Source organism: Idiotropiscis lumnitzeri, chromosome 3 (assembly GCF_059441095.1).
Source record: "Idiotropiscis lumnitzeri isolate Australia: NSW breed Sydney's pygmy pipehorse chromosome 3, RoL_Ilum_1.0, whole genome shotgun sequence".
Lineage (NCBI taxonomy): Eukaryota > Metazoa > Chordata > Actinopteri > Syngnathiformes > Syngnathidae > Idiotropiscis > Idiotropiscis lumnitzeri.
Genome location: NC_142393.1, coordinates 1,902,162 through 1,929,546, shown reverse-complemented (window position 1 = coordinate 1,929,546; position 27,385 = coordinate 1,902,162). Strand labels below are relative to the sequence as shown.

The window sequence follows — 27,385 nt, the reverse complement described above, 5'->3', positions numbered from 1 at the left end:
TCGGCAGATTGAGAATTTGACCATAACTGCTTGACATAAAGGTAAGGCACACACTCCTATACAGAGTGCCGCAAAGCATGCTGGGAGGTAGCACAGACTATTGAAACCACCAGTGTTAATCTGGCGTTGGTCACTATTTGGAAGACTCCAAAAATACATGAAGCCTACTCATATATGGGACATTTCCCATCTCACCCATCAAATTTTAAATAATCCACAAACAAAATACGAAAACATGCAGTTTCTGAGTAACTACTACTAATTACTTGAAAATCTAAAAAAAAGTGCTTGAAAATACAAAATAAATCCGGAGTAAAATGCCACTTTTGTCTTGTCCCATCCCTACAATGACTAGGGGTGCTGTATTGAATCGTTCGATACAGTGGTCACGGTTCGGTGCGCACTGAATCGAACAATACGCAAGATTTTATGACGATGAGGAGCTGCGCTGTCAACTCCGCCTTTTTATTGGCTGGATTGGCGAGCACACTGCACAGACCCATTCACGTTCCGTCACTGCCCCTCCCACATTCATTTTGGCCCAAACTGCATGGGAAGCTCGCTAGCGGTTGCAACATGGCTACAAGCATGCCTGAAGTGGAAGAAGCTCCGCCAAACTTCACGTCTAGCGTTTGGTAAATAAGTACTTTTTTTTTTCTTGTTAAGTCTGCACCAGATGGAAAGTGTGTCGTGGACCACGACTTGAGCAGTAGGTCGCAAGTGTCACACAATGCTAACTACGTCGGTGGAAGTACAACAAACATGTTAACACATTTACGCAATGTGAAAATGAGTGGAACATTCTAATCTACTTCCACTCTTTATTTACACATTTTTTTAAGTTGCCTTGTCATCTGCGGAGGTTGAAAAAAGTAATGAGTCAAAGAATTTGGATCCGAAGGAACCACCACATGTTGCAAACCACCATATCTTTTTATTATGATCATGAGCAATTATGACAATTTCTAGTGGTATGAGGTGATAATAATTTCTTTCTTGCTTGATTCCTAAATAATTTGTCCCCAATATTCAGAACTACACCAAGGTCAATTGGAAGATTGCAAGGTGTCATTTGGGGCCATCAAACCACGTTTAACTTGAAGAACCAATCGGATTCGGAGTCACCTGAGAATATAAAATTTGATATAAGTCTCCAGTTGTCATTATATTTTTTAAACACCTAAAAAAGAGGATTTCATCACTTCATCTTTGGCAAAGTTGAAAAAAAAGTGACGCATGAGACAATTCTCATCCAGGTACCTAAATGATCCACTCCATTGACATTAAGGCCGCGCCAAAGTTTTCAGGTGTGTTCCTTAAGGCTCTGCGCCGTCTCTTTCCCCCAGGGTTGCAATTCTGCTTGGACAGGACAAAAGAAAATGCTGCAGATTATTTTTCTCTCAGAGCGGGCTGAGCAGAATCTAGCGCTGGCAACTCACCGGGGTACAATCGTTCTTCACGCACAGTTTCACATCGCAGTGCAGGTTGAAGCTTGTGCTGTCCACAAACTGGAACATTCGGAACGAGAAGTAGTTGGACTTCCCCAATCCGTTGTCCACGATCTCCACCGTGCCGTCTTCGAGGTTCGGACAGCTGCTCGGAAACAAAAGAAATATGTCAGGCAAGGTGTTGGCGACGCTCGTGATCATATGGAGCCACTGGGTGGTCACCCGTCAGTGATGAGGTCGTATTTCACAGTGTCGTTGGGCATCGGTTGTTGTGTCACCCAACACGACTCGGTCACTACTTTGATCAAGTTCCCGTCCAGCTCGTTTGCACTCAGCTGGATCCAAATCTGCTGATTAAGATCTAGCTCTGTGTCCGGCGCCAGTAGCTGCGTGCGCTGAGCGTCCATGTAGGCTTCCATGAGCAGAACGTACTCCTGGTCCGCCGTTATCGTTTGACGCACCACCGTGCTGTGAAACGCACGAGTAGCGCTCAGATGTTTGACCGTCATCGGGTGCAAGCTGCAACATAATGCTCCACTCACCTGGTTCTGAGCCGTAAAGCCAAAGTTTTACGTTCCGGTTCCCTGTACACGCACGTGAAGTCCACCTGCGTCATGCTGGTGCGCGTGATAATGGCATTGGGCGGATGTCCGTCCGTTGCGATGCTGTTCTTTAAAACCACAAGGCCGTCGGTGTTCCTCTGTCAAGAGCAGAAACGATTGTTTTCTGTGTTGACTAACGGCCATGTCGAATATTTTCCATCTTTAGTAATCTTTGTCAGCAAAAGGCTGTCGGAGTGCTCATTGTTCTTTTGTCCCTGTCCCGGTCCGTCGACCTTTCAATTCTCTTTGCCGCCACCTCCACCCCATCGTCCCATCCCAGCCGGCCAAGACAGACGCTCTCTCCTCGGAGCTGAATTCTGATGGCGCTTTCGTACTTATCCCAAATTTTTGCTTGCCTCGGTTGCCATGTGAGATTCTGCTGCTTTGGAAGCCTCTTTTTGGGCAATGTCCCAAAGAATTGGGGTCCTCAAAGAGAACTTGAGAGACTTTGGCACACAGCAGATGAATGTAACCCAAAAAGGCTAAACATCAATTTGAAAGGGGAAGTCCTCCCCCCGAAAATTGTTTTCAATAATATGTTCTATGTGCTTTCGATAGTCTAAACATATAAAATTGCATTTATGGACTACGAGTTAAGCAGCATAATCCAGCCGTTTTTAGCCATCAGTTTGAAAATGACATCACAGTGGCTCAGGGCAAACACGGCTCACCTGTTCTCCGAAGATGAGCCATGATTGGTCGTTAGTTCAGCCCTGAGCGACTGTGATGTCATTTTCAGACCGCAGCAAGTGGCAAAATGGCCGCCCACCGAGATGTTCATAAACGGCTTAACTCCTATTCCGCAATCACAATATTAATCCGAATGGCGTGTTTGGACTCATTGGACAGCATAGAAGATAGTCTTGTCAAGATTTTTTCTTCTCCACCGTGTCTTGCCGACAAACCTCGGTTTCTGTCCCACACGCGTGGTTTGGGTCAAAGTTGAAGGTCACCAAGTGGGTGTCGTTGTCCCTTTGACCTTTGCACGTCTCATCGTTGAGATGCAACGTGGTGTAGTCGATGCCTTTCTCCTCCAGCAGGCAGCCGATGAGGGAGATGGATCCTCTGCCCTCTTGGCAGACGGGGGGGTCACCTGAACAAAGCCGAGTGTTAGCCAGCGCAGGTCACAGAGGGAAGCGACATTTGTTCTCACCCAAAGTGTTTTTCAACTTGTATTCGGACGCATATATGGCTCGGCAGAGGCAGGTGTTTTTTTTTAACTGGGTCTCTCCGCAGAACTCGTTCTTGCTGCAAGTGTGGTCCTGACAGTAGGCCTGATTGCTCGAAGCTGTGGACGCATGCAAACGTTTCCAGGAAAATCATTCAAGCGTTTTCAATATTGTTGGAATTTTGTTCATGGCGAACAGTTTGTTAGATCTTGAGCAGCATGTTTAACAATCTGGCTCAGATTCTCTTTTTTGCTCACCTCATGCATACTGCCACTTTTTTGAACTATTTTAAGGGTGACCAACGAAAAAAAGGAATCATGGCCACTGGACTGAATGGCCAGAAAGTCAGACACACCAACCAAAAGGACGAGGGTTTTTTTTTTTTTTTTTTTTTTTAATTAACGGGTACAATTTTTCCCTCGGTCGAGAGCTTGATTTTTTTGTTTTTTCTCCTTTTCTTTTAAATGCTTTGACAGAGCTGATTGAGCAGATTTTCTCAAGTTCTACTTAACAAGTGTGTGCAAAGAGAATCTGAGCTATTCTTTTGAGCTCCCGTTCGGCACTTTGCTTTCATTCATCCATTTTCTGAAGCGCTCATCCTCATTCGGGTCGCATTGAGCTCGAGCTTTTTATCCCAGCTGACTTCTGGCGAGAGGCAGAGTACATCCTGGACCAATCAATCAAAAGGGCGCATATTGACAAACGCACCTCAGGACAAATCTTTCATGTGATGAATGTGCAAGTTTTGGGATGCGAGAGGAAAACCCACTCAAGCACACGGGGAACGTAACCTCAACACAAGAGAGTCGGAGCCCCGATTCGAACCCACAACCTCAGAACTGTGAAGCGGGTGTGATCGTTACTCCACCACCGTGCTGCCTCGTTTTATCTCAAGTTTTAGAATGAACTGCAAATACTCCAAAATGTTATTTTGAGCATCGATTACCTCCTGCTCAGTCACTCGAGGTTTGATGAAGATTTGCTTTTTTTGCCGCTATGTGCCTTTTGATTGACTGATGATCAGTCCATTTTTTTTTTTTTTGTGCAAAGGTCAGCTGGGAAAGTTCAAAGCAAAACTGATTATTTGCTTGTTTCATGTGCTGCCGAATGGTCAAACGGGTAGCGGGAAGGTACGACCCCCCAGACAAGCCTCGAGGACGGAGTGCACGCCCGTGTGCTCATGTGTCACCCTTACGGCAGCCGACGGCGGTGTTCCAATTTCCCAGGTCGATGTCGAACTGCATTTTGCAGGCTTGGGCGTACGCCTCGAAGAACTGGCACTTGAGATTGTCCCGAATGGGGTAGTCTCGCAGCGTGGCCTCGCATGCCTCGATGTGTGAGGTGACGGGAACTTTCGAGTGGCATTTGGTGAAAGCGGTTGAGTTGAGCAGGGAGCAGCTGCGCATGCACACGGAGATGGTGAAGGTTGCCATGGTGATAAAAGCCAAGCGTGATACCTGGAATGAGCGCTCTTACTGTTGTATTCCCGCCGTACTGTCGACTATGATGGGATCAGCTTTGGGAATTAATTCGCATCTGCGGGGGGTAACAAAGAGCAGGTACATTAGCACCTCGAAAGGCTTATTAACAACTGGAGTCACCAAATCAGAATTAGAATTATCGATAATCGACATGTAAAACACTCAAGAAATTGGCGCCACTCTAGAAGTACAACAAAATGTACACTGAAAAGGGGGCGTGTCCAAACTACAGCCTTCAGGCTTTTTTTTGCTGCACTTGTCTTCTTTTTTGATGGATTATAATATTTAAATAGTATAATAATTATAAAAAAAAAAAAGAAAAAAAAAATATTTTTTTTTGATTTTTCACTTGGAATGAGACTTGTTTTTTGTTGTATGATTTACATTTGCAATTTTGTCCACAGCGGTGGTTGTCTTAAAGGGCTTTAAAAAGTTACAGTTGAGTTGAGAAAAAAACCGAACTATCATTTCCAAAAAAATTGCACGATGGATTGGGTTAAGCATGTTTGCTGAATTAAAGTTGAACCATTTTAACGTGGCCTTCGCATCTTTTCATTTTGTCTGAATTGCAGCCCACAGAGGGATCATTTCGGACACCGTGGATTTAGGACGTAAAAACAATTGTGCAACGTACAGAGAGTCATGACGCAATAAAAAGTGTCCAATAATGTGGTGATACTTAATGATCCCAATCATTTTCACGAGAGAAAACCCCTCAATCCCAGCGTTTGATTTCGCGAGGCCAACAGAATATTCGGTTCTAATGCGAAACAAACACGGAGCTATGACGCAAAAAAAAAAAAAAAGACCAAGACGTATAAATCCGTCTTTGGGAGGCGGGGACTATGTTTTTGAAAAGGTATATTTATGTTTTATGGATTGAATGAGTTAAACACCAAATGTTCAAAGTGCAAGAAATGATAGAAGAAAATGAAAAGAATGTCCTATTGTTTTGGTGCCCGACCGTTGCGGAGCGGCACCTACTCGGTTCGGCTTCGGCTGTCCGCGATGAGGGGTGGAAAAAATGCGCTATCGCTTGGGTTTCCGCATAAGCCCTGCAGAGTCGCTTCGCCAGGTGCTGAGAGGGAGAATCACAATGCAATCAGTCAATTTCATATTGTGAGCCGCACAAAATTCACGCGTTGTCCTCAGCACACCTGTGATGTGCGCGGTCGAGCCGTCAAAGAAGATAGTCATTTCAAACTCGGAAATGCCCGCGTTTGAAATCGCCAGAGTGACACCAGCATCGGTCCTGGAGAGACTCACTCCGTGGACCTCGATGGCTTGAGTGGTAAGAGTTTGTGTTTCGCCGTTTACCTGCATGACAACGCAAAATCAGTGTGCGGTCACGAGGCAGGCAATGCCCGCCCAAATGACGGAATGTGCCCCCATGCCTCCTCCTGCGCAGCCTTTTCATGTCAAACTTCAAATGCTTGAATCGAAGTGTTGAATCTTTTTATGGAAATCACAAACTAGAACTTGACTTAGGGCACATCTAAGCGAGGTGCATTATGGCCAAATCTTGATCAGCCATCGGTCGGTGTCCATCTTCTTACCTTAACTCTCCCACTTGTTTCAAGAGAAATAGTATTGTTGGCTGCCAATAGCAGATCCAGACGGTCCAAGAAAGTCTTGATCTGACTGCGGCGTTCTTCAAAAGCCGCCAGAAGCAAAAAGCTGCTACCAGTGCTCGGCTCAAGCAGGCTGTACATGCAGCGGTCCGGAATGGAAGACACTTTGCCGAAGAACTGGATGACTTGGCCACCCGTCACCGTGCACACGCGGTTCTTCGGTTGGCACCTGAATGAGATGGAACCCAATGAGTCAAGCGGTTTCGCCAGGTCACATCCTTGACTAATTTTGGCATGTCAGTTTTATTGGTAGAGCGCCAATTCACAACGCACGTTAGCCCGTAACTCGTGACACATTGAGCAGGTTAAGAAAACCAAACCAAGCCCACATGGGCCATAACGTGATGATAGAGGCATGGAAGAACTTCCTCGAAGGATCAAACCACCAACAGAAGCCAGGCTATGGCGTGACCAGTTGGGTTGGGATGGAAAAGGAGAGTAGAGTGTCGCAGCATCATTTTTATTTAACGATTTAATCTTGAATGAATTTAATTGATATATGAAATTGAATTGTTATATTGCGCTGGAGAGGGGAGCTCTTGAATCTCGTTGTACGCTGAGTACAATTGTATTCTGATTGTGAGCTAACGAGAGAAAACAGGAAAGAGGGCTTGCGCTTTGTCAACAAATTATTTACACGTCATTGGCATCACAAATCTCCTTGGGGCCACAAATTGGATCTGCAATGACTTGACCCAGAGCGCTGCAAGAGCTTCTGATGCAATTTTCCGTGTTGGGAGCTGAATCGGGTAAGATGATTATTCCTGCAAGATTCAAAGAGACGGACGGGCCAGTGTGTTAGCAGGACTTGCTACGCTTGCTCCGAATGGCCCGAAATTGTTTCTTACGCACCGTTGAGCCTGCAGCCCGTGAGGTCCAAGTACTTGCCGCTCTCTCCATCCGCTTTGGGGATGTCGACGTCAAAACCAACTATGTTGTCAAGCGACTCGACATGCTGCGTGACGAGCAGAGGCACAATGTTCCAATTGTCTCTCTTCCGGGATTCGCCAAATGACACGCATACTTACAACCGATTGATCCGGGTACGATGCTGTCAGATGCACACCCAAGACCGTTTGGGATCCAAAGCTCATAAAATAAACGCTCATCTGAGCACAGAGCAAGACAGGCGATATGAAGTACTTGGTTGTGGTTAATGTTGCACATCTGGCCGCAAATGACTCACTTGCAGTTGGTCGGTGACGGACAATTTGATTGTCAAAAAGCAGGCCAGGCTTTCAGTGACCTGCGGGAGTTGCTGTTTGACTGTCGCTTCAAGATCCGGCGTGACGGTCCCCAACTCCACCTCTTCCGTCAAACCATTGGACGTAGAGATTTGAAAGCATTCGGAGACTAATGGATCAGCTGCCGTAAAGCAGAATTCAGTGGAATCTACGTTATAGATTACCTGGAAGGATAGAAAAGATTGTCAGCGTCGAGAAGAATTTCAAGGTCCAATTTTTTTCCCCCTTCCATACTGCGACTCACATCTAAACTTGTGGTCGCTTTCCCAAAAATGTTAATGGAGCAGTCGGTCAGACTGAAAGGCACCGCGTCTGTCTGGGCAAATTGGTTGCACGCAGCTGTTGCACACAGAGCACAAAAACGTTACAGGGCGCATCCACGATGGACTTTTTGCGTCAATGAAAATGTGGCAAAAAAGCAGGACGAAGATGTGAAAGTTGTCTCACCTGCCAGCAGGAGAAGCAGCACGTTGGCCTTCATCGCTGAAACATGAACACGTCATGTCATCGTCATCTTTCATCCAAACGAATTTTGGATTATTTTCTTTGATTTATTTCCTACAATGTCAATCCACTGGCCGCAAGCGTTTTATCCCACTCAAACATTTCATCATAAAAGAATCCAAATTTTCTCTTTTCCCGGTACAGAGTCAACAGAATTCTTTTGAAGTCACGAAATTATTGAATCGTAAATTACTGAGAAATTCCCACCGCGGATCAACACCTGCAAGATGCTGAATGACTGCATTTTTTTCATTTCTAGAAATGGACAAAATGTTTTATCGGGTGCTCAACTTACCGCGTACGGGAGGATGGACAGCTGTAAGGAAAGGATGCACTTGAGCAGCACAAGTCTCTTCCGATGCCTGCTCGGTGTTTGCGGCCATCCGCTTATATGCACCTGTTCTATATCCACGCCCCCCCGATATCACGAGCAAACGGAGACATTCTTAGAATTTTTCCGACCTCCCAAACTGGCTTTGCCTAAAAGGATAATTGGGCAAAAAAAAAAAATCATCTATAGTAAGAAAATGTCTCTTCAATCAAATTTAACGATTTACGCTGAAAGCAGAAAGTGACAAATTCTAAAGAAATTTAACACTTGACTTTGTAAAAGAGTAATATAATTTTATATACATTTTACAAATGTGCGGCATAAAATATTCATCTTTTTTTTCCCTGTTTCAGCAACATTTTAAGTTGCTCATCAACATTTGGGGGCGGCATGGCTCAGTGGTAGAGTGGTCGCCTCCCAACCCAAAGGATCTGCGTTTGTTCCCCGTCCTTGAGTCAGATCCTGAACGATGCTGCTGAGGTAGCAGTGCCAAGCGCTTTGAGTCCCGACGGTAGAAAAGTGCTTTAACAAGCCCGTTCGTTATTTGTTTGTGGAAACATAGAAAAGTAGACGGACAAAAAAATATATATACACTGGATTTTCCGCACTGTAAGGCGCAGTTTTCTATGTTGAGAAAAAAAATGAGTTGTTTACTGCACGTACAAAACGATTTTGAACTGTGAATGCACATCAACAGATTGTTAAAACAGTACCTTTTAACACGGCAACAACTTTGCTCATTAAAATAGAACATACGCAAGAGAAAAAAAAAATCGAGATTTATTTGGAGTATTTTCTCAACTATAAAGCGCCCCCTACTGGTCAAAGAAAAATCCACACAGTTGTATTCGCCGCATGGTTGAAAATCTCGGAAAAAAGTAGCGACATATCGTCCGGAAAATGCGGTCGTTATTTTAAAAGTGAGGCTAATTACACCTTTCAAAAGTGCACTTTTTTTTTGTCTTTTTGGGCTGGTTAGACATTTAGAAGAGACTGAAGGCAATAAGTGCTAAGAAACTCTTTCAGTTATATTTTGGCGGGAGGTTACAATCCCCTCTTCTCACTTTAGTGGATAAAAATGGTGCTCTATAAGGTTGAAGTCCAGCGGCAAATCAATCAAACGCATTCCGTCTGCAAACTCTTTTGACGTTCTTGCTGTGCTTTGGGTCATCGCGGAAGTCCGATCCATCATCTCAAAAAATTTGCTTCGTCTTTCTTCCCCCCAAATCTTTAGTTACTGTATCAGATTCGGTGTAAACATTTAACTCATTTCCTGCCATTGACGGCTAAAGACGTCAAAGATCCATTTTTTTTTTAAAATTTTTTTTAACTCCTCTAGTAGTGAATGTGTTTAAATATGCAACCAACACTTTTGAAGTCAACGTAAAATATTTTGCTAATAATTCCAGAGACGTTGGGGAACTTTCAAACAGGTTTGTGACCACAAAAGAAAAGCAAGGGTGTTTAATTATAGTGGCTGCTCCGTATGGCATTTTTAGCGCTTACTGTAAAACTGCAAAAATGTTAACAATGTTACCCGGGGATTCATTGAGCAGTAGGCGTTAATCGACCCCAAAATGTTGAGGATCTCGTTTGCGGTTACCGAACCGACCACATTGAACGCCAGCTATGACGTAAAGGAGCTTTTTTTTATGGGCGTACTCTCCCGAAGCTCATCTGGTATTTTTTAAAGCCTTGAGGACAAAATTACCGTCCATTCATTTTTGTACTGCTAAAGACGCTGTTTTGACCCACGTCAGGCAAAAGGCAAGGCAGCTTCATAACCATCCGTCCGTTATCGGAGTCGGTTTGTTTCACGAGGGTCGCAGGCGCGCTGGAGCCTATCTCAACAGTCGGGGGGGCGGGGGGGGGGGGGGTACACCTCAAGCTGGTTGCCAGCCAATCGCAGGGCACACAAAGACAAACAACCCCTCGCGCTCACAACCACGCCTCGAGAGCATCCAATTGAGCTGCCTTGCATGTTTTTGGAATGTGGGAGGAAATTGGAGTACCCGCAGAAAAGCCACACAGGAAGGCCGGAGTCGGAATCGAACCTACGACCTCTGCACTATGAGGCCATCGTGCTAACCAGTTGTCCACCGTGCTGCCCGCATTGGCTAATAAATACATTTAAAAGCAAAATAGAGAAATAAATGGAGCTTCCAAAATTTAGGCGAACAAACAGAATGTACAATGCTTGAACAAGGTTTGGGAGAACATGATTAAATAGGCTTTGAAACCTTCATGGATATTTCTCAATGTGTGTGTGTGTGTGGGTGTGTTTAATGAATTTACTACACTTTAGACATCTTAAGTATTCTCAGATTCTCTTGGGGAGTGTCGAAGATGAAAGGATGAGCTCCACTTCATATTGTGGTCCTGCCGACATGTTGCTTGACACGCCTTTTGACGAGTTATTGCCGAGTGCACGCGGGTGCGATCTGCCACACCTGCTGACGTTGAAGATCAATGGTGAGATGATGTCGTGGTTCACTCGCCTGACTTGTTTGCGGGCGGCGTGGGATCTGTTCCCACTCGACGACGATGTCTATGTCCGCCCTGCGACTGGCCGGCGACCAGTTCAGGGTGTAGCGAACCTTTCGTCCGTCGTCAGCTGAGACGGCATCGAGCACCCCCGTGATTCTGTACGGGAGAAGCGGTGTGGATGATGACGCACGATGCTCAAAGGGCCGTCACTTTTAAAACGCTTTTGGTACGCAAAGCGCTTGACAGGTCGGGCTTTCCTTCTCACTTGCTTGAGTGTCGGCTCGCAACCAACATCGTCGTCGACGCCGTCTGAGGAGCTCGCGATGGTTTTTCACCAAACAAACTTCCAACTTCTCACTTTTTGCAGTGACTCCCAAGTTTAGTTTGATTTCATTTCTGGTTCATTTGTCATTTTTGAAGTAATTGGTTGTTGTGGCAAATTTCATTCCCCGCCGTCCCAGTTTCCATTCCGGAATGATTTGAACTTCATTTATGAAGAAGTTTAGCGTTGGTTGGCCCAAAAATATAATCAACAATAAGTCATGGAAAGTAAAAACAAATTTTCAGTTGTTCCCATTCTTTATTATGTAATGCACTACTAAAGCATAACTTTTTAAATTTAACATAAAAGAACAACCATAAATGAATTAGTAACAAATAAGTACAATTATATTGAAATAGCTAAAAAATAAAAAAATAAACAATACTCCAGTAAAACCTGCAATATTTGCAACATGTAGAAAAGTCTTAGAACACGGGCAACTTTGACTTCTCGGCGGATCTGATCGCTTTTCGGTGATGAATCTGAATCTGCCAATAAGTTCCGTTCCAACTTTCATTTATCTGATACAGCTCGTATCTTGTGTGTCCGATCCAGATAGAAATGCCTGGAAATAAATAATAATTCTAAATAATTTTTTCATTTCCATCTTTTGGTGTCAAAACAAAAATCATGCTTTGGTTCGTATATTTACCTCAAAAACTTGGCCTCACTGTATCACTTCCTTTGCGGGCGAGCCTGAAAGGGAATGAAGTGAAATAACTGAAATAATTGCCCCGGAAGGGATGGGCCAGGTTTGAGACCCAAAAAAAAAAAAAAAAAAGGAAACAGGTTTTGAGTATCATGACGATAACTACGCGTTTAACACTCATCTTCAAAGTGGAAAAATGTCCCCAATGTCACCCAAGGCTGTTGACTGTGACAAATGAGCTGTAAGCGCCCCAAAAACCTTGCTCATCCAGTTTGAGGTTCCGAACCGACCTCGTTGAACTGCTCACATGCTGTGAAGTCGCTTTTGTCTTTGCTGTGATCTTCTGACAATCAAAACTGAATATTATATCTTACTTTATTCCCCAGTATTGTTTGACGTTTCATTTGGACTTCATGTTAGTCGTGAGGCAGGACAGCTTGTGGGCATTTTTGTGCCACTAGTCGATGTCAGGAGGCGACTAGTCTGATTTAGTATTTTACACGTCAGCGCGTTCGTTTCCTCGTAATTCATCATTTGCCATTTACATTTTCAATGAGAGTTGGGTCTGGACTGCTGGCAGGTCAGTCGAGTAAACGCTCTCTTACAACGAAGCCACGCTGTTGCAACGTGCAGAATGTGGTTCGGCGTTGTCTTGCCTCAATGAAAAAAAAAAAAAAAACGTCCACAATTTCCCGAAACAATTTGAAAGGTGGACTCGTCAGACGACAGAACACTTTTCCACATTCCGTCAGTCCATGTCCGAGTCGTTCGGGTCCAGAGAAGCCTGCAGCGTTTTGCTTTTGTAGATCTTGCGATGATTTGTGACAACCGTTTTTTGAAGTTTTCTTGACTGCATGTGACAAAATCCTTTTCCGCCATGATGCCGTTTTTTAGTGCAGTTCCACACAAGTTATCGGCGTTTGCCGGCATTCGGATGAATTTTGAGCAGAACATCTTCTTGTTCATAGATTTATTTCTATTAAAGACTGTGGATGATGACATCCCTGAATTCTTTTTTTTTTTAAACTGTGGGACTATTCGCTCCCACAGTTATTCATGAAATGATGACTCTTGGCCCATCCCTGCGTGTGAACAACTGAGCTTTTCAGACACAAGAGAGCAACTTGTCGATACTCAGACACCCGCAGGCGACTCGGAGACACTTGTGAACATCTTTGGGAAACTCCCAGACATACGCAGACTGACGCCTTAGGTGACTGGTCGACGGCCCTCGGGCAACCCAGGGGCAGTTGGAGACACACCCGTGCTTGATGCCGTGCAGTCCAACTGACATTATTATGCATGATGACTACAATCGTTTTTGGGCCAAAAACTCACAAGTCACATTTTGGTGAATTTCATTTTTTTTTTTCTTCACAAATCTTTACTATTGGTCTGTCTACATGCATGGGTGTTATTTAGTTTTTATTGATTATTAGGTGCTGGAGCCGATCCCAGGTGTCTTTGGGCATTTCGGAGTACCCGGAGGAAACCCACGCAAGCACGGGGAGAACATGCAAACTCCACACCTCTGAACTGTGAGGCCAAGACAACAATGAGTTCAAATCCACTTTTTTTTTTTGTGTGTATTATCAGCTTTGATTTCCCCCCTGAAGGGTTAGGCCACAGGTTGCCCTCCAGTGGAGAAAGTGAAGTTTGAAAGAAAACGAGGCTAATCTAAATGGCAGGAGAAGGCGGGTCATTTTAACGCTTGCGCTTGACGAGGTCACGTGCTTGAATGGAGATTTGAACAGCAAGGTGCTGTTCCTCTGGTGACCACTAGATGTCGACGGTTAACAAAAGTTTATGCTTGCGCTACGAGATTGACCAGATTTGATGAAAATTGGTTTCGGCAATTGTCCCTGAGGCATATTTTGAACGTGACCGAGCAGCAGATGCAATCCTGCAATAAAACGCAATCGTCAGTGGGCTGTACAAGACCTTCACAAAGCTTTAGTGCACGTGCAGAGTCCAAATATAATCAACGCATGCGCACCACAAGATGGTGTGAGTGAGACTGATGCGTAAAAGTGATCGAAAATCACTTGCACTTGTTTTCACTTTCTCAAGCTTTTTTTCTCCCTTATTGTTTTGTTTACGTTTGTCATATTCCTCTTCCAACAATTTCGAATAATAATAATTCAGAAAGCAGAGGTGAGGAAAGTGGTCACATTGTACTTAAATTAAAAGTAGAATTACTGATGTTTATTTTCTTTTTTAAAAATTAGGTTCTGAAATGTGCAAAAGTAAAAATATTTACTTTCAATTATCTTGATTAATTGTAAAAAATGCAACCAAAAGTTCTAATTAAAGCAAAATATTAATTTGTGCTTAAAGAAAAACAAAACCTCATGTCTGTTTTTTTTTTTTCATTTTATTTATTTATTTATTTTTTAAAAGTGTATTGGTTTGACTTTGACTATCAAAACAACATTCCCGACATCACCCAATTTTCTTAAATAAGGACTTGGATGGGGAATATCTTGCTTCTCCAAATTTCTTGAATTTGACAGCGCCGCTGTCCCTGTTTTGTCCGCCCAAATCCCAGTCAATCAATCCAAACTTTATCACCCCTGACTTTGGCCCTCTCTTATTCAATCTTTTTCGATTTGTTGTTGTCATCCGCTGTTAAAAAAAAGTAAAAAGCCTACTTGAACAAAGTGAGGATTAGAAAGCATTAAAAAAAAAGTCTTTTCGCTTGTTGCCTTTCCAGCCTGCAGCCTCAGAGAGGAATGAAGCTGTTGAGGACCACGATGCCACCGGGCCCCCTCCCACTTGATTTGGCAGCCTGCCTCCTTTCGCAACCTCTCGGCAGCAGACGCCGCCGCATTTGCAGAGTGGTCGCTGCTTGTGTTCACATCTCGTGAGCTTGCCAAGCCAAAGTTTGCCGTCAGCTTGGAGTCGCCCAATGGACGCGTTTGATTCCCAAGCGAGCGAAGCGGCATCATGAAAAGTAAGTGATTGATAATACATGCCAAAATCTCAACTTGCACGTTTTTATACCATGGAGTCATGAGAATTACAATGGAAAAAAAAAAATTCAATGACTACTTTTATGTGTCATCCGTTTGTCAAATTGTAAAGAGGCTTTCTGGACTCTGTATATAAACATCTGATTGCTGAAATAATTTCCTAAATATGAACTGAGCTCTTCACTAATGAGCCGTTCCATCTTCACACATTCCTCGCTTCGCTGTCAGCTCGGATGCTCTTTGCATGATTAACACGTTTACGTTGAGGTCCAGTGCAAACAGATGTCTGTCCAAAACGTGCGCACTCGTCTCGTGGAAAATGCCCCGGCTGTTTTGTGGCTGGCCGATTTTTGTGTGACTAGTCATATCGAATCGGGAAGTGGGGGAGCTCCACAAACTCATGTTTCATTCGAAAAAAAAATTGTACAACCAAATCCTCAGCCTGGCTATTCTTTGGGCCAATGAACGGCTCAAATTTTGCGTCTTATTAGGTAAACCGTTTGTGAAATTTTAGGTTAAAACATTCAAACGCAAATGAATTTTTATGACATTTACGTCTCGATGTTGTTGTGTTCGGATTATGAGGGAAGTTCCTTGTAAATGGATAAATAAATAAATAATATCCATCCCCTCCCTTTGGAAAAGTGGACGACTGGTTAGCGTGATGGCCTCACAGTGCAGAGGTCGTGGGTTCGATTCCGACTGCGGCCTTCCTGTGTGGAGTTTGCATGTTCTCCCCGTGGCGGCGTGGCTTTTCTCCGGGTACTCTGATTTCCTCCCCCATTGCCAAAAAGATGCACGACAGGCTGATTGGACACTCCAAGTTGCCCTTAGGTACGAGTGTGAGCGCGGCTGGTTGTTCGTCTTTGTGTGCCCTGCGATTGGCTGGCAACCAGTTCAGGGGGTGACCCCGCCTACTGCCCGGAGACAGCTCGGATGGGCTCCGGCAGCCCCTGCGACCCTCGTGAGGAGAAGTGGTACAGATAATGGATAGATGGATGGATATCCGCCCCGAACTTCAACCTAAAATGTTTATAAACGTTGATATAGAAGATGCCGTGGTGCTGTAGCATTTGATGGCTTGTCTTTGTCAGTCCGAAGTTTGATTTTCACGCAGAAAAAAAGTCTCCTTTAGCTTCTTTGTGGATTTGGTTGGCCGTGCTGCTCCGTTCTGGGCATTCCGGCGGACGCGGGACATTTTTGGTTTTACATGTCGCCGGCACACTTGAAAGTTGAGAAAACTTTGAGAGCAGGTCTAAGTTGTGGCGCAGATGCTTTTACACGATTTGGGGTGAATTGGATCGAGGTGGAGGCAGATTCTGAGCTTTGCAGATGTGTGTGGTGGACGTCGTCATATTTCATTCATAAATATGACAACATTTTATTATTATTATCTTGAAGATATTTTGGGCTGCGGCACAAACAAAATTCTCGTCATGAAATAATGAGCTGTTTTGTCTTGATGTTCTTCAGGTTCTTTGCCAGGTGAGCCCGGCGGAGCAGGCGGGACCGGCAGCCTTGGAGAGGAGGGCGGCGTCAGCGGTCTGAGCAACACCCCAAGCGGACCTCCGCCGTGCAAGATGAATCTTCTGGACGTCGACGGCTGCCCGGAAACGCCGCAGCAACTTAACAGCGACAGCCCGCTGAGGCCGGGAGGTGAGACTCTCCGTGACCTCGACGAGCGACCCGGGCTAAACTTAGCTACAGAGCTTGTCTCTCGCTTGAGACGCATCAGCTAAACATTTTCAGACTTGTCCAATTTAAGTCATTCGACTTTAAGAAACCAGTTGTCGAGGTTGCGGCTTTGAATCTTGCCTCCGGGATTCTTTCACCTTTCAAAATGTCTACATTTATACAATCTTGTATTTATTCTTCATTGATTCTTGATTGTGTTCCGACTGACTTGTTTTTGTCTCTGTTGTGCGTCAGGTGTGACAATCCCGGTGTACTGCGTGGTGGAATATGCCGACGGTCACCGTCACGCCGATTTTGTGCTGATCCGGAAAGACGTCCTGTTCACGCAACTAGTGGAGACGGCGTTGATGTCCTTGGGGTACTCGCAAGGCTCGGCCGTGCAGGCCAGAGGTGTGTTCGTGCATCCTCGCCGTTGAACTACGCGCCCTCAGAGAAAAAAAAAATCAATTGTGGCCCCAAAAGAATTAAAATCCGCTTCCAAAAACGCCACTTTTCTCAAAACGATAAAGTAGCGGTAGAAGCCGGCCCGGGCTAAAGACAATGGACTGGACTTTTTTATTTTTAAATTTTATTTTGGGCTGGGCTGAAAGTCTTGGCATTGCGAGCTATTGATCAGAACCGAAGAAAAGACATTTTAAGGACATGGCGTACTTTTAGTTTCCATTTGCCAGACGTCCAAGTTGTTCATGAGAATGATATTCAAATGTGGATTTTGTGGCCACAATTTTGCATTATTTTCGGTTTGAGTTTACGACTTCTTAGTGGCATCCAAACTTTGTTCTTCCAAGTGAGAACCGATTGTATTTTTTGTCATTTGCAGAATATCCCCAAAAAATAAATCGTAGACGACTTCATATGTGCAAAAACGCTTCTTATTTAAAATATTCCCTCACTCCACATTTTCGCCACTATTTTGTTTGCTAATTCATGAGTAATGAATTATTAACAGCGGCGATGAATAGATTGTAGTTCTTTTCCAGATGGGTGACTCCACCACAGGAGTGCTCTGCGTGCCAGAAAGTTTTCACAATAAAGACAAATTACTGTTGGTTTGTTTCAATACCCAAAAAGTTTTTTTTTTTTTTTGTATAAATATAAAAGCGTTTTCGGGTTGCGTCCTAAACACAGGGCCCATAAACCAAGTAGGGAACGCCCTGCATGCGACCCTCCTCTGCCTTTTTCTTTTCAAATAAATATTTTTTTTTTCTGTCTGGCCTCTTCCCAACGACCATTCCACAAGTGTGGTCACAGCCACAATGATACAGTTGATATTTTTTTCTTTTGATTGCGTTTTATTTGGCATAGCTTTGGCCCAAGGACGTATTTTTAACGCAGGAAACGGGTTCTTTGATTAGGCGGCATATTGTGACTCAATCACAGAAAGTTTTTTTTTTTATTCTGAGCAGGCCGAATTCTTGAAATGTCGGATTTCCGAAACTCTCAAAATTTGAAATATTTTTCTCTCCAGGCAGCCCACTTGACATTTAATTGTCTATACCCCTTTTGAATGTTTCACCACTCACAGGAAGCCGAAAAGCTTCAAGTAATGCAGAAGAGGCACTGGAAGGGCGATGGGGGGGTTGGGGGGGGGTTGTTCATAGAGTGCATGGAAAATTAAAAGATTTAGGAGTGGTTTACCAGAGAAAACACTTTATCATTATTAGTATTATTATTCTTATTATTTACATTGTAGATATTTAAAAAAATATTTAGTCTGGTTGTCAATGTGATGCGTGTGTCCTCGCATGCAAATTGAAGTCGATATAAAAATGGGAGGCGACACGGTTGACGACTGGTGAGCAGGATGGCTTCACAGCGCAGAGATCGTGGGTTCGATTCCGGCTCCGGCCTTCCTGTGTGCAGTTTGCATGTTCTCCCTGTGCCTGCGTGGCTTTTCTCCGGGTACTCCAGTTTCCTCCCACATTCCCCAAAACATGCACGGCAGGTTGATTGAACACTCTTAATTGCCCCTCGGTATGAGTGTGGGAGCGGATGGTTGTTCGTCTACATGTGCCCTGCAATTGTCTGGCAACCAGTTCAGGGGGTGACCCCGCCTACTGCCCGAAGATAGCTGGGTTCGTCTCCAGCACCCCCCCCCCCGCAACCCGTGTGAGGAGAAGCGGTACAGAAGATGGATGGATAAAAATGGAACGTGTTTCCAAGTTTTTGTTTCGTAGACCCCCTGAGATAGCCTTGAGCTATGCCCTCCCCCACCCAACCCTGGGATAAAAGTCTAGCTCCGCCCACTTACTGTCAAATAGGAGAAAAATGACATCATGCTGTTTGTTCAGCACCTCCTCATGAAAACACAGCTCTGAGTTTACACTCACTTCCACCCCGATAGAGATTCTAAAGAAACTTGCTTTTGTTCTCTTGGCCCATCAGCGCCAACTTGATGCAGTGATGACGCGCGCCGACACACACGCGCCGACACACACACACGCAGTCTGCGTTTCAAGTAGGCTGTCTCAATATGATTGGAGTCCCCAGTTGAATGAGAGCCTTTTTGAGATTGTCACACTCTCAAAGTCCTCCCAATTTCGTTTTTCTTTTCCCCGCTAACGTTGTCCAGGCATCATCAAAGTGGGCCAGTGGAAGCCGATGCCCGTCCACAACTTGACGGACGCTCCCGAGGCCACGGTGGCCGACATGCTGCTGGACGTTTATCACATGGTCACGCTACGGATTTTCCTGCACAGGTCGGCGAGTCCCCCCCAAAACATTTGGGATTATTTTTTGGGGTGTATTAAAAGCAACTTTCCACGCGTGCAGTTTTTCCCGTTTGGAGGAGCTGCCCTCCGAGCAGTGGACGCACGCCACAGTGAGGAAGGCCCTGAAAGAGCTGCTCAGGGATGACAATCCGAACGCTCTGCCCAAGGAGTGTCCGCTCTCCCAGGTAGGCCGGACCAACACACACACACACACACACCAAACTAAACTGCGCTTGGAAATTCACTTTGCCGCCCGAAGACCACCCTGAGAGTGTGCGTCCCGCCAATTCATTCCCCAAACGCAGCCTATCTTGTAAACCAATCAGCTTCTCGCGCTTCAACTGTTTCCGTCTGGACTGAACCGTCGCCTCAACTCTGGCACGCTTTTTTTTTTTTTTTTTGGTGCACACCAAAAGGTACATTTGTTATTTTGGATGGGCAAATAGAGTCCTAAAAAGGGACGTAACTGAGAAAAGAATGGAAACAATTCCGATGGCATCGAATTGGGTGAGGGAATGAAAATTATATTTTGTGTGACTTAACATTTTAAAATATTCGACTCTGCACTGAAGATGCAACGTAAAAAACGTCTTCTGGATTTTATCCTTCAGAGCAACAAGGAAAGTAGCCGACTTCTATTTCAAAGTAAAATATTTTTTTTTTTTTTTGCATTCAACGTGATTGAAAACTAATCAACATAAAACAAAGAATTGATCAATGAGCAACAATCAATTCCAAGGAATCAAATTCCTGATAATTTTCTTCTGATTCCTCGTCATGAACATCAACCATTCCAAGATGACATCATGGCGCGTTTCCTTTCTTTCAATGTCGCTCGATGTTGAACACCTCCACAAAACCAACAAAAAATTCTCAAGTTCATTTGTAATTTGTATGATTGGAATCTCTTCGTTGTCTTATTGTATTCAAGTTTGCCCAACGTTGTCTCTCTCTCTCTCTCTTTCTCCCCCCCAGAGTACGATTTGTGCCATCGTCAACAGTTCCTATTATGCCAACGTCCCCGTGTCCAAATGTCAGGAGTTTGGACGCTGGTACAAACGTTACAAACGCATCCAAGGTGACGTCTCCCACGCACACACTTGCTCGCGCTCGTCCGTTTGTCCCTTGAAGCCGCGTTTTTGTGCCAGACGTCGCTGACGGCTCATGGTCGGGAGGAACCGTCGCACGGGATTCACATTAATGTCACACTTAATACACACGCCGCAACCAAGCCATCTTAAATCCTAAGAGGAAACAGCAGCAGAATAAACACACACACACACACACACACATTAATCGCAGCGGGCACAACGTTGACGCCCTGCCAAACCTCAGTCCCATTTTTATTCTCCTAAAAGCCCATGTGACCCTCAACCCAACACAAGTGTAACAAGAAACAGATTCCGTCCAATGACGACGGGCCATTAAAAGCCACGAGAGACCGAAAAGGACTTCCCACCAAATGCCGGCAGATCACTGATCAAACGGTGAAACCAACGTGCCCTCATAGTCCTTTGCAGGCGCTGAAACTTGATATAATATTCTACAAGGAATGTCAAGTAAAGCCATGCCAAAGATAATATCGACCAGAAGGATGGATCCATGGATAGAAATGATTAAAAGTGTACTTTTTTCTTTTTTTGGAGGAATGTCTTTTCTTTTTAACCAAATGATACGTCTAACAATTTGAATTGTCGATGCCATTTTCTTCAGGTGAATATGCCGAGACAAAGTGGCCGCCCGGGGACAAATCTGATGTAAATGGTACATTTGGTCTTGACCGCGACTTTCTTTGGATTTGCCGATAAAAGCTCCATGAGAACGTGACGACATTTTATTTGTATGTCTTGACGCAGATTGGGAGCCGAGCCACCTCGACAAGCGTCTTCCTTCCCTTTCGCCCTACCTTGGTGGCCCTGCCAGCCTCAAAAGTCGCCGGCAGAACGCCAGCCTGCCAAACTCCGCCGATCCTTCGCCCAGCCCCCCTTCCCAGCGGCGGGCGGCGGCTCATCTGGGCCGCGGCGGCCTCGTGCCCCCGCAGCTCATGCGCCACCAGCTTGCCGTGGCGCACCTCATCAACCAGCAACTGGCCGTCAACCGCCTGCTCTCCCAGCCGCCGTCGCAGGGGCTCCCCCGGCCTTTCGTCACCCTCTCGCCCATTTCCCCCGCCGAGCCCACGTTCTCGGGAGCGGAAGTGGCTTCTGACATCTACGGCCGAGTTCGGGCTGAGCTCAAGAGAGCCAGTGTCTCTCAAGCTGTCTTTGCTCGGGTGGCTTTTAATCGCACTCAGGTAAAGTGCGCAAAAGTTGTGATCCGGTCCCATCAATGAAGGCGTTAACGAACAACTCATCGCATTCGGCCAGGGCTTGCTGTCAGAGATCCTGCGCAAGGAGGAAGATCCTCGCTCGGCCTCCCAGTCGCTGCTGGTCAACCTGAAGGCCATGCAGGCTTTCTTGGGTCTGCCGGAAGGAGAACGAGACCGCATCTACCAGGGAGAGCGAGAGAGGAATACCCAAACAAATCCCCACCACGTCTCCAACGGCAACGCTCACAGACACATGCAGGTACACGCCTTCTCATAAGGTAGACCAGAGTTCCTCCATTCCCCCCAAAAAATTGTCCATCGATTCTTAGGAATGCTATTCTGTGTTCAGATCTGAGAAATACTCGCATCTTCGCATACAATCCAACTTTATTTATTTGGCGCATTTCACAACGGCTGGAGCTGTAACAAAGCGCTTTGCATATGGTGTCATATAAATGAGCAGGAAATGAAAACGCATTTGCAATCGATACCAGAAAAACTGCAGAACAGCGACAGTCTCATGTTGAGTCCAAAGCGAAAGAATAAAAATGTGTCTTCAAACGGGTTTTAAACGTGGACAGTGAGGGGGCGGGGCTTGCCTAGCATTTAATGGGCGGTCATTCCACGGGAAGGACCGGCAACAGAAAAGGCACGATCCCTTCTGAGGTGCCGCTTAGTCCTCGGTACCTCCAGCAGCATTCGGTCCGCGGACCAGAGGTTGGGGTGGAGGAGCTCGGAGAGGAACCATGGGCCAAGGCCATTTAAATCTTTGAAGACAATCAGAACCATCTTAAATCGAACCCTACAGTGCGCTGAGAGCCAGTGATGAGTCGATTGGGGTTAAGTCCTCCGTCTTCCGAGCTCCAGTTAAAATTCGAGCAGCAGCGTTTTGGAGCAGTTGGAGGCGCTTGAGGGAGGGCTGGCTGACTCCAAAGTAAAATGCATAACAGTAATGTGGCCGAGATGTAACAAAGGCATGGATTACTGCTTCTAAGTGTTGCTGGGAAAGAAAGTGAAGCCACTTTAGCCAGATGCCTAAAATGAAAGAAGCTGGATCGAACAACAGCACAGATTTTGCAGACTACGCCAATAACCTCAAGAGAAACTTTCGATGAGTTGTCGAGAATCAAAAATCGCAAAATTGGAAAAAAGTCTGAAGGTTTTGGTTCTTGTGTGCAGACTAAATCCAATGTGGAGACTCCAGTCAAGATGGACTCGCTAGCAAACATCACATTGAGGATCTACGAGGAGATCCAACAGGAAATGAAACGGGCCAAGGTCTCTCAAAGTCTGTTCGCCAAGGTCTCGGCCAACAAAAGCCAAGTGAGTTGTGGGCTTTGTCTCCCCTGTAAATAACTTTGTTTACGTACGTCAGAGGGATAAGAAGCCAGCCGAGATGATGGAGGCGTGATCGTATTAAGAAAATTAAATTCCAACTAACAGGCTGGCGCCGGAAGAAGGCAACGCCCGCACTTCTGCCCGTGCTGTTTTCTTGACGCTTTCTCGACTTTTGTGGGTCAAATGTTCAAATGTTGTCGCTGTCATCTCGTCTGCCAGGGTTGGCTGTGCGAACTACTCCGATGGAAAGAAAGTCCGAGCCAAGAGAACCGCACATTGTGGGAGAACCTGTGTACCATCCGCAGGTTTCTTTCCATCCCGCAGGCCCGGCGCGATCGCGTTTATGAGGAGGAGGCGAGGCAGCAGCACACTGACAAGCTCCCTGCTGTCCTGCACATCCCGGAGCATCAGGTACCGGCGTCTCCGATTCTAGAATCCAGCCCAAATCTAATATTCGTGATTTCTCCGGGGCGGGTTTCCGGCAGCTCATCTTGTTTTTGTAGCGTAAGACATTGCAAGTGGACGTGGTGGTCAATGAGCTGCCCGCATCGTTCCCGTCCTCGCCCAACAAAACAAAACCTCAAATTCTTGCCAGTCAGGCTCGACCTCGGTCATATTCCGAACGCAGCCTGTAATTTTTGACGGCGAGAAAAAGGAATTGCCATTATCTCTATTTAGGTCTTTTCCATTTGATGGCCCGCAGCTTTTGGATGCCCGCTTCATGTTTGGGTGTGCACGCTTGCAAAACGTGCTCGTTAGGAATTGCAGCATTTAGATCAGGCGACCCAAACTTTTTTCCTGTGTGGCCACATGTAACTTTTTTATTCTGTAACAGAAAAAGTGAGACCATGGCAGGGGTGTCTAAACATAAACATTTGTTTTCCAGAAAGTCACACAAAAGCAAATATGAAAAACCCTTTCTGGGATCTTCACTGCAAAAAAATAAATAATAATATGATTTATAAAATAAGTAACACTATTGGTGAAAATAAATATTTGAGGCAAAAGCTGCTTTTTATTATCATTAACCCCCCCCCCCCAAAAAAAAAACGTGTTTTCCCGTTACAGGTTAAATAAATTGCATTCTGAATCAATTTTTCTTTTCGCGATTGTTCCGTTTAATTTGACAAGGTGAGTCTTGGATTTTTTCTGGGAGAGGGGGAGGAATATTTTTCTGGTATTGCTAAAAAAGGGGCCGGGCCAAATGAGGAGGCGGGCCGTACCTGGCTTGCGGGCCATAGTTTCGGGACCCCTGATTTAGATGGCAGCGGGGGTTGAGAGATGAGACTTTCAGCTCGTAGAAATATTGAACACATTATTCTCTTTTTTTTTTTTTTGACAGGCACCACCCCTGCCACCTCTGAGAGCGCTATCCCCTCTCCACGTGCACCCGCCGCTCACAACCTTCCCCCTCCTCAGTGAGACCGAAATTGTGCCCCAGCATGAAATGAGCCCTGGCCTCGGAGAAGCCAAGAAAGGCCGTTCCCGAACTCGCATTTCCTTGGAGGCCTTGGGGATCTTGCAGAGCTTCATCGGCGACGTGGGGCTCTACCCCGACCAGGAGGCCGTCCACACGCTGTCGGCCCAGCTGGACCTGCCCAAGCACACCATCGTCAAGTTCTTCCAGAACCAGCGCTACAACTTCAAGCACCACAATTCCGGGGAGTCGGAGTGTCCCTGCCAGGCGGGACGGGAAGAGGAGCAGATCTGCGTGTCCACGGACTCCAGTGAAGATGGGACCGGTTCTGGAGATGCGTTTGCGGCGGAGAGAGAGCCGGAAACGGACGATGGAAAGGTCTCGGCGCCGACAACATCGTCTTTGTCGCTGTACAGTAGCCCGGACAGCCCAAATTCTGCCGGGCAGCAGAGATAACGAAAGAAAAATGGAAAAATATGAGATTTTGATGTCCTCCGTTGTCATTATCGGTTTACAGTGGCGGGCCGTGCATTTCACACGTAAGCCTTCCCCAAAGTCCTACTTTGTCCGACTTGAATCAATCCTCTTCATATTACCGTCATTTATGAGACCACGGCTGGACAGATAATGAACAGAAAGACACTTACGCAGTACTGAGTGAGTGTTGGACGACTTCGCTTCTCTTGAAAATGGCCTCGCAAGCGTATCTGCAATTAAATTCCTTACGGTCTTCGACTCGCGATCTGATTGGCTATCCCAACTGTCTATCACCTGTAAAAGCCCCCTTGAGACACAAAACAGACGCCGGCTCGATTGAAAGGCCTCGGACGAATAGCGTGCGACTAGTATTGTGAAATCTGCCTGGCAACACTTGCTAGCTGAATTCCGATTGGATAAAAACTCTCACCTAAAAATTCAGCCCTCGGACATCAATGTGAAAAATATGATCATGATTTCTTGATTACGTTCGGCCAGCAGAGAAGGCCTTGACCGCCCGCCACTGTCGGTTTATGACCCCCCCAAATTAAAAGCAGTTGTTTGGAGCCCCATCATCAGCAAACTGGAGCCACATTTGCATATTGTATACATCGACTCCTAATTTATTGTCCCATTGTTGCTGCAGCGACTGAACTTCATGTGAACGTCAAAAGAGCAACAATACACATCAGTATTTATTACAACATTTATATTTACGAGGGAAAATAAAGATTGACGACTCTCCCGCCGTTGACTTTTTGCCTTGACTTTTTCCACTTGGATTGCACATTCTGGAGCCAAAGTCGCACGCGGAGCGACATGAACATGAAATGCGTATGAGTGAGTTGCGTCTGGGTTTCAAGTGTTGGTGAAGGCTCGTGTGAAATTTGCTCTCATCTAATATTACAACTGCATCAGTGACTGTTGGCACGCTTCGTTGGCTCTCTGCACACAGCTGGCTATTACAGCCGTATGGCAGGCCGATAAAGGGCCATTAGACGTGTGTGTGTGTGCGTGCGTGGGGGTGTGCGTGCGTGCGCGTGTGTGTGCGTGCGTGGGGGCGTGTGTGTTGTGGGATAAGGACGCAGGTGCTCTGCAGGCTGATATTACTCAGGATGCTCAGGGCCGGGGGCGGAGGCACTTTGGAGGAAGGAATCTCTCTGTGGAGCTTGCAAACACACCTGTGATCCTCTGCTCATGTGGTCGCTCTCTCTCTCTCTCTCTCACACACACACACACACCCCCTACTCTAAGCTGCAGCATGTTAATACACACTTTGATAAACAAGCTAATACTCAGAGCGACAAAACTTTACAAACCGCTGAGCACGTCGCAATGTAATCAACAGCCAACTCCGTGTGTGTGTGTGGGGGGGGTGTGGGTGTGTGTGTGTGCGAGTGTGTGTTTAAAAATCAACCTTGTGTCACATCAAATGGCTGTACATGCTCATTTGCTGAGTCTCTATGTTGAATTCTTGTGCGCTCATTTGCAAGTGGAATTACAAGATGAGTTTTCGGCGCCATGTAGATGATTGTTCTGCAGCCAAAAGGCGGACTGCACCCAGAACTGGTCGCCGGCCACACACACACACACCGTCACTGAGCGGGACCGGATTCCTCGCTGGCCTCCAACACTCAAAGTCACTCAGCAATTCTGTTCACGCTTGATGCCGTCCTCTTTATTTATTTATTTTATTTTATTTTATTTTATTTTGTATTTTTTTGTGTGTTGAGCTCTGAACAGTTGCGCAGTCATGAAACAAAATTCAAAGCAAATGCTGACTCATCACTACGCAAACCAACGCTGCCAGAGTTCTGTGTTGTCAAGTTTTGCAAGAATGTTCGATGTGCTGGAGGAGGACTCAAGCGCACGAAAGCAGAAAGACGAGACTGAATGAACTCCAATGATTATTTAATTTCAATAAATGCAAATCAGGCATAGGCATAAACAAAAATAACAAAGTACAAAAGATGGGGAAAGTCGCAAATTTAGCGCATTTCACAACAGCTGGAGGTGGACAAGATGCAAAAAGGTTGGCGGGAGCTGATTGGCTCACACAAGCGATTGGGGAAACAAACAAAAGTGGACGTAATAATCTTAACAAGACAGACAAAGAAACACGAGGACAAGGAAACGAAATTGCTGCAAAACCAAAACAGATCTTGACAAGTCTGGCGTTGGTGAGCACAACTAAAGCTGTAAGTGAAAAGTTTTCAAAATTATTTCTTTGAGAGCAACATAAAAAATTGCCTGTGAAGTGTTTTGATCGACAGTTGCATTTTTCTTTGATTGGAAATACACTTTGGAGTTGACATGAATTCCGTGATTTTACTCAAGTCAATTTCTGTTACAAACATTCTAGAAGAAAAATGTGATTAATCACGATGAATTAAAAAAAAAAAAAGTACTCTAATTGCTTGCTCCATGTCGTCGTTGCTCGCATTCGTCTGAATTTGCATTTTGAAATTGGCCCGAGCGCCGCCTCTTAAATGAATGCCTCCCTGAGCTTTGACCTCAGCTGATGCTCGAAGCGCGGTGGAGGCGCTCAGCGATTACGTAACGCGACCGGCCTGCTTCACGCTCGCTGAATAATTACGAGCGC

At 45.5% G+C, this 27,385-nt stretch overlaps 2 protein-coding genes across 2 annotated transcripts; one reads left to right on the top strand and one right to left on the bottom strand.

Annotated features, from left to right (window-relative positions):
• Positions 1-1,260: 1,260 nt before the first annotated feature.
• Positions 1,261-8,462, bottom strand: LOC148339370 (alpha-tectorin-like). The gene is made up of 18 exons (XM_088292252.1): positions 8,375-8,462; positions 8,023-8,058; positions 7,808-7,914; positions 7,518-7,727; positions 7,360-7,440; positions 7,184-7,286; positions 6,969-7,095; positions 6,257-6,500; positions 5,858-6,017; positions 5,685-5,778; positions 4,696-4,755; positions 4,409-4,617; positions 3,204-3,338; positions 2,956-3,143; positions 1,991-2,148; positions 1,671-1,916; positions 1,440-1,593; positions 1,261-1,356 (listed from the first exon to the last, which is right to left on the bottom strand). Exons 1-18 carry the CDS (start codon positions 8,460-8,462, stop codon positions 1,261-1,263), a joined length of 2,496 nt encoding a protein of 831 aa, XP_088148378.1.
• Positions 8,463-14,728: 6,266 nt separating this feature from the next.
• LOC148339369 (DNA-binding protein SATB2-like) lies at positions 14,729-25,497 on the top strand. Its single transcript, XM_088291875.1, has 12 exons — positions 14,729-14,821; positions 16,314-16,496; positions 16,770-16,925; positions 19,108-19,234; positions 19,308-19,431; positions 20,222-20,324; positions 20,960-21,010; positions 21,103-21,536; positions 21,610-21,810; positions 22,731-22,874; positions 23,109-23,300; positions 24,232-25,497. The coding sequence occupies exons 1-12, from the start codon at positions 14,815-14,817 to the stop codon at positions 24,760-24,762; spliced, it is 2,253 nt and encodes a 750-aa protein (XP_088148001.1). The 5' UTR covers positions 14,729-14,814; the 3' UTR covers positions 24,763-25,497.
• The last annotated feature ends 1,888 nt before the right edge of the window (positions 25,498-27,385 follow it).